General features: G+C 31.6%; 1 protein-coding gene across 1 annotated transcript; it reads right to left on the reverse strand.

The window, feature by feature from the left end:
• Positions 1–4,433: 4,433 nt before the first annotated feature.
• LOC105158419 (sporulation-specific protein) lies at positions 4,434–7,052 on the reverse strand. The gene is made up of 3 exons (XM_011075174.3): positions 6,893–7,052; positions 6,280–6,475; positions 4,434–4,725 (listed from the first exon to the last, which is right to left on the reverse strand). The coding sequence occupies exons 2-3, from the start codon at positions 6,406–6,408 to the stop codon at positions 4,624–4,626; spliced, it is 231 nt and encodes a 76-aa protein (XP_011073476.2). The 5' UTR covers positions 6,409–6,475; positions 6,893–7,052; the 3' UTR covers positions 4,434–4,623.
• Between the last annotated feature and the right edge of the window lie 759 nt (positions 7,053–7,811).

The following is a 7,811-nucleotide window of genomic DNA, read 5'->3' on the forward strand; positions in this document are numbered from 1 at the left end:
CTCATAATACTGTGTTTTATTTTTATAGGTTTGAATTTACCGTTATAATAACATTTTCTACTCTACCAATCACAACAATCCTATCACAATGAATTAAAATTGGAGCAATTGATATTCCAAAATATAGTATTTGAAATATTAAATTTGTCAACCAATTTGCTTCTTCACTAGCCAAAACTAAAGCAATAAGCTCAGCCTCAGAAGGTAAAAATTATTACCATATCTAACTATTGCTAATCCTAATTGGAAGAAAATAATAGAAACAGATGTCTCTAAAATTGGATTTGGAGGAATACTAAAATAAATTGATGAAAATAAACAAGAGTACTTGGTTAGATTCCATTCAGAAAAATGGAAAGCAACCCAAAGAAATTATGCTACTGTTGCTAAAGAAGTTCTTGCCATTGTTACATGTGTGTTGAAATTTTAAGATGATTTACTTAATCAAGAGTTCACCATTAGAACAGATTATTCTGCTGCCAAATTTATATTTAATAAATATTTTAAACAAATTTTGCTAGATGGCAATCACATCTTGCCCCAATTAATTTTTCTGTTGAGTATATTAAAGGAGAGACAAATAGTCTTCCCGATTTTCTATCAAAAGAATATATTGATAAAATAAATCCTGATGAATTTGGGAATAAAATATTTAGAGGGATGAATATCTCCTCTAAAATTCTAAACATTTGGACTAAAGAATTAGTCACAGGGGAAAGATTTTTTATGAATAGAATTCATTGGCCTATTTATCGATTTAAATTCTGGGATGAACCAATTGAATATAAGAAAAGATTGAAGAAGGCCAAAAAATAATTAGGAAATGAATTGACAAACCAAGAAAATTATTTCTGACTTTCTCATACAATTTTCAGATGCAAATATTACTCTAGAAAACTGTATCAACCAACTTTGGATTGCAAATTTGCTATACCATCAGCAAATTGCTGGTTGTTATGCTGGCTAATGAATTATCTTCATTGTTCAGGAATGCTCCCTCTAAGAGGAAGAGAGAGGAACTCCTCTAATCAAAGAGGAGGAAGGTTTCGAGCAGGGAACATTATTCGACATGATAATAAGGCATTAGTTAGAGAAAAATTTTCCGAAATTGGAAAATATAATAACATTTTTGAAAAAAAGAATGAACTCATCAAACAGTTTCTAAGGAACACAAAAAATTAACACTGATGAATCATCATCCTCGACATCTTACGCAAAAATATTGCAACAGGATGAAAATGAATTAATTAATTATAAATTCAGTGAATACCATGAGGTAGTTATACTTTTTGAAAATGATGATTTAATATGAGAAAATGATCCGTGGTATCTAATGAAAAGATATCTTAATATTTGCATCTTTTACCGTAGGGTCATATAAACCGAGGACACATTATGAATGTATCATTAAGGCCACCCAAAGTGTTGAAATTAATCACACATTCTCCGGTAATAGAAAGAAGTTTAATTATTCAAAATCAGTAATAAAAAAATTCATCACTGTGGTAGAATGAGGAATTAATCCACTAGGAAAAAAAGAATATTTTCACTCAAAATAAAAAATTATTATAAAATTCAATTATTGGGATTATGTTGAAGCATTTAATAAAGATTTTCTTTATGAAAATCATAAGAGAAAACATACATGGTTTTTCAAAATTTGTCCACTGGTCTTCTAGAAAGAAATACCGAATTAGGTGTTTCAATGGTGGATAAGTTTTGGCCCATCAATCTCTATTCTTCCTGAAATTTTCCAGGAGTATTATGGGGAATGACTGAATTATTCACCAAAAATAATCCAAGCATAAAATCAAGAAAATGGATTGAAGGAATGGCTTCCCTCTATTTCTTTATGGAATTCTCTATTCCATGGATTTGAAAATGGTTACTAGAAGTAGTAATTGCCCTACAAAAAATTCCATGCATTAAAAGGAGATATTGCTCAAAATTTTGAAACAAGTTGATGCAAATTGATCCTAAGACCAAAAATACTATGATCAAGAAATTATCAATGAGATGGAAGAAAAACAACAAGAATATAAAGTTCTTGCCAAGAAAGAAGATAATCAAACACCAAATCCTTTTGAACATATTTCCCAGAGGATCCTGAATAAGAAAGGAGTGATGACAAAAGATCAAATGATTGAGTAATACCTCAAACAAATGCAAAACGATCTTAAAAAGAATCTTTCTGAAATTCCATCTCCTATGGAAACTTCTTTCAAAAATGGAGAAAATAAATTTTCTTGTCTCGCTAAGAAAATAAATTCATCTCGAGAAGAATTTCTTGATAATTTATTCAAAGGAATCAAAGAGACCTTGAAGAGAAAATCAAGAAAGGAAATTTCAGAATCCTCTGAAGACAAAGACAACCATAAGTAATCAGGATCAGAGTGAGAAAAGAACAGCTTCTCCAAGATGGTGAAAAAATGAGGTGACCAATAACAATAGAGGAAGTCAAAAAGTTTGACTAAATTACACATGTCAATAATAAAGAGACACCTGACAAATGAAGGCCATGTGGACGTGAAAGAATTATTTCAAGTCTGGATATTTTGGTTATAAATATAACCCTCCTCCCCCCTCTCATGTTCACAAGCCCTCGGGAGTCTTCATGTGTTGAAGGTGAGACATTTGTAACTTATTCTTTTTTCTCTTCGGTTATATAAAAGTGTTATTTGGCATAAGAAGGAACACGGATTACTTGTAAGTTTTTTTTATTTATATTTATGCACTTATAGTTACCGTCATTCTTGTTTTCGTTCTTATCTTTAGCCTAATGCAAGGTTAAATTACTACTGTTGAATTATTCATAACAACGGAGATAGCAAGGCCAAAAAGAAAAGTGTATTTTTCATTTCTGATAAATATAAGGAGAAACTGAATAAACATGAGGAAAAGACACTATAGGTCGTTGATTTAAATCATGGGTATGAACAAGGTCAGCCTTGCCGTCGCTGCCCGATTTTGCCATTCTTTGGCGTTGTTTTTGGGCTTTAGTGTGATATCCTTTGACCAAAATTCATACCTATTAGTTTAACTTAATGTAAAAAGCTCCCCACTTAGTCTTCTCTTACTTTATTAATTCTCTTTATATTTGTCATAATAAAAAATATTCTTTTGTTGCATTCTGCTTACATGGTCGATTTTTCCTACTGCCTACATGGACGAATTTTTAAAATTTTTGCTTACTCTTATGCATTCCTCCTACATGGTCGGTTCTTTATATTGCCTTATGGTCGAATTTAAATTTTCTTTTGAGTTTTTTCGGTCCTCCATGACCTTCGTTCGTGCCTTAACCACAAAAAAATTTGAATTTGATAAGTGAACTTTAGTATATTAAATTCTTTTTTTAACTCAAAATTTATATTCTTTTTAGGTGTTTTAATATTAAATTAACATATTTCTTAAATAAATATAATTTATTGTAATATATTTGGACTTAATAAATAATTTAAATTCATTAAATATAATCAAATAAATCAATACTATAAATAAATTAATTTAAAATATATTTAAATATGAAAGAAAGTGGCAAAATGGATATTATACTCTTATAGTAACCTCTAAAAAGGCCAAAATATGAGGCCTACTTGCACGAAAGCGAGTGTCAGACACTCTCCTTCAATTTCTTATGGGGAGGGAATTTTTTGCTGTATTTTATAAAATACAAAAAAAATTAATTTATAAAATTAACACAAAGGGATTTCTTGCTCTTCCACCAAAAACACTTTATATTACAAGTAGAAAAAATATAATTTACAATATAACATAATAACTAAAGTGGAGAAAAAATATTTTAGCTTTTTAATTGTATGCTTTTATCTCCTAACAATAGTATTTATTATTTATAAAGTACCAATAGACTTTTATTTTTAAGTATAACATAATAATTTTATTGAAATAATACAGTCCACCGCACGTGTTTCTAACTAGTAATTCAAAAATGGACGGATGCAACACACTGAATCTATCATGGATCGTTGAATGAATCTATCATCCGCCACAACTATATGGAAAGACATTGATCATAATGCAGTTTCAATCAAAATCTGGAAATAACATAACGTGTCAACGACTCTACAAGTATTCAAACAGATCTACTGCTTCATTTCACTCCAAGTCCAAGAAATTAGTTTTTTGCTTCTTTTCCCTACACGAACAATCAGTCTTTAGTTCTCGAGATTAGGAGTGCATGAAACAAGTCTCTCTCTCTCTCTCTCTCTCTCTCTCTCTCTCTCTCTCTCACACACACACACACACACACACAAACAAAAAACACATACTATTTCGAAATTATTTGAGCTTAAATCTTCAAACTTAACAGAATGTTTATCCATTTCTACCACGTGAACATATTGACAGAAACAGAAGTCGTGTACACTCCATGACGGCGGCTTTCCTATTCATCCATCTTCTTGAAAAAAGAAAGAGAGCAGTAACATGAATACTCATTTAACTTCAAATGTATTCTGTCAATCTTACAATAAAATTTACAGATCAGATGCACGCAATTATTGGAACCACACATGCACATATATTGTCATGAGAGTGGTAGATTAAAAACTTTCAAAGGCCAAACCAGTTACGACTCGAAGACATTCTTACAGACTCAGGGATCCATCAAAGACTGTCTCTCTTGCGAGCTAATTCTCGTGCCATCTCCCTCAACTCCTCAGGTGATGGAGGGCGTGGCCCTTCAGGAGGATACACCACATATTGGCGCTTCATAATACATCAGAAAATTGCTTTAGAGGGCATATCAAAGTGAGGTATGTATACAGAATCCAAGTCATTATATAAAGAAACTCTGGAACTCCCAACAGCTCTGGCCTTAAAGATTTTGGAGTGAACCAGATTATTTGTATGTGTGCAAAAAGAAAACAAAACTTATATTTCAAGATATACTTGAGCATTATCAGCAACTGAAATATCAAAGCTTAATATACGTGCTGCTCGACATAAATATCAAACTCACAGAGAAGTTATATGCAGTAACAAATACTTGATGTAATTCATACTCTCTTAACTCAGTTCCAGGAAGCCTTATACCATATGAAACTACATTGCCAGTTCAACTTGCTCTTAAGAACTCTAAAAACTTGGCCGCAATAAGAACTCCATTTCATCATTATTTTCTTGGAAATAAGAACTTTCCTGTTCTGTCCGGCTGCAGTATGTGCATTATAAGGCAAAATTATACTTTTAGTCCCATAAGATGGGGGTTGAACAAATTTAGTACTCTGTTTTACAGGATTTTCAAAATGGTCTAAAAAATGAAAAAACTAGAAACATTAGTCCTCTGTTTTACGGGATTTATGGGACTAAATGTGTCGAATTTTCTCAATCTTCCGACCATTTCGAATCCCATAAAACAGAGAACTAAACATTAAAAAAGCCCCATCCCATGGACTAAAAATATGACCTATTTATAAAATATCCTCCTAGTTTATGAAATAAACTACTATAATCCTTGCATCTGGTATTTCTTCATCATTCATTTTCAAGATCAGTGTTCCTTGCATTTTATCTCAAATTCAACCTGCATTCTCCCCCCCCCCCCCCCCCCCAGGAGAAAGAGAGTAAAATAAATGAATGGAGAAAAACAATATATTTACCACAGTGGTTGCCATTATAATCGGTTTCACAATATTAAATAGTACTTTGCCAAATAAAATTTAACCCTCAAATGAGGCATTAAGATAGCTGCCTTTAACATAGGCAAAATTAGATCTTTAGAGCATTAGGACAGTGTTCGGCCCTTTCAATTATATGCTTTACAGAATTTTCAAAATAGTCCTAAAATTAAAAAAATTCAACACATTTAGTTATATGCTTTATGAAATTTTCAAACTAATCCCAATAGTAAAACTTGACAGATATAGTTATCTACTTTGCGAAATTTATGAAACTAAATGGGTAGAATTTTCCCAATTTCCAGACCATTTTGAAATTCCCCCAGAGCAGGGACTAAAAGTATTAAATTCCGTGGTACTAATTTCGCCCTTTAACACACACACAAAAAATTGCATCAAAATACAAACACACACAAAAGGGAACTGATACAATTACAAACAAAACAAATAATCACAAATCAGCTGAAAAGTCCCAAATCCAACATGACCACAAAGAATTATAGCCTCTTTGACCCAATTAAAGCTTCGTTTTCAGATTAACTGAACTAAAAATTCCAACCCCTCCCACCCAAACCCTTGACGTAAGCATCCAAAAAAGCTTATGCAAACAAAAAAGACTTAATTCACGAAAATGTATTCTTACATTGCCCATGACTCTCTGGAGATTCTTGGTGTTGCTGGCGAAGAAGTACATCAGCCCAATTGGAACGGTGACGTATACTGCGAATTTCGCAATCTCCAGAATCCCTTTTGATGTACCCAAAGACGACATTTCTATCAATTTCTCCCCCTTTCAAATATATATTTGTTCGGACAGAACAGAACCAATTCGAGAGATCCTGAGCATAGAAGTGAGCAAAAACTCAGAGAAGAAACGAAAAGGATGAGAATTGCTATACGTGGGAGTAGAGGTGTAAACGGCTCGAGCTCGAGCTCAAGCTCGACATAAGCAAATTGCTTAGTTCGATCTGAAGGGTAGAACATAGAGAAGTCAACTCCACCACAGCAGGTCTGACAGTAGAGTGAATTTATCTCATAGTACTGGTAGAACAGATAATTTGCTATACAAGAATAAAAGAACGCAGAATTTTAATGGCAAGGATAATTCCGAGTTCTGCAGAAAGTAAATGTTTTCATAGCCGATCAGCTCACCAACTCTACCACATCATAAACTGTAATTTCAGAAAAGTAAATGGCAAACGGCGCCCATACACAAGCCGACGGTGAGACCAAAAATATGAGAAGTAATGGCAAACCTGTTCGATCTTCGTGCTTGGCGGACACAACAGCAATCGCCTTCCTCTTTGCCGCTGGATGGATTGGGACTAGGGTTTCAGGATTTACATTTGGGGAGAAAGAAAGGTGAGTGTAGGTCGTGATTGAGAAATTTGAGTGAGAAAGAAAGAAAGAGTTGTGACGTGAGAAAGAAAGAGGGAAAAAAAAAATAGAAAGTATATTTTTTTAATAAAATTGTTGTTGAGATTTAACCAATGTTTGCAAAAAATTCTGCTTTTAAAGAAATAATTGTTATAAAAAAAATTGAGAGTTATAGTAAAATAAAAAGTAGGCAGTGTTTGTAAAAAAATAAAAAATATATAAAAGTTAAATTAGATAGTGTTTGGAGAAAAATAACTTTTAAAATAAATTAAATTAATGAAAGACTATTTTGTCACTATGTGTTAAAAAGATATTATTTTTTTTCTTATTATTTCACTTGTTGTTTGTCACTCTTAATTATTTTTCCACAAAAAAATCATAAATTTTATTTTGATTAGTATTTCATATTTATGTTTTTAAAAATATTATAAAAATATATTTGATTTAATAATGCTCCCACTAAGAATTTGATTCATACACAATGATTAAACTTTCATGATTGTAAAAAAGATTAATTTATTAATTAATCTAATAATAGTATGTGAAAGAAATAATATAATTAGATGATATAGCACATAAAATATGAAAAACTTAAAATATTAAATATGTGAAAGTATAAATTTAGGTTATTGTTAAAATTAAATTAGTGAATAGTTTTTAATTAAAAATTGTAATTGATGTGTGCCATTTTAGCACGAGTTCAAAGTTCTTGAATCTTGATGTTGGATTTGGGCTAATTGAGTGAAAGTACTTGAAAAAGAGGACCTGCAAAACAATACGTTAGCACTTCGATTCTTA

The sequence above is a fragment of the Sesamum indicum genome, linkage group LG3, assembly GCF_026168435.1.
Source record: "Sesamum indicum cultivar Baizhima isolate 11 linkage group LG3, ASM2616843v1, whole genome shotgun sequence".
Classification (NCBI taxonomy): domain Eukaryota; kingdom Viridiplantae; phylum Streptophyta; class Magnoliopsida; order Lamiales; family Pedaliaceae; genus Sesamum; species Sesamum indicum.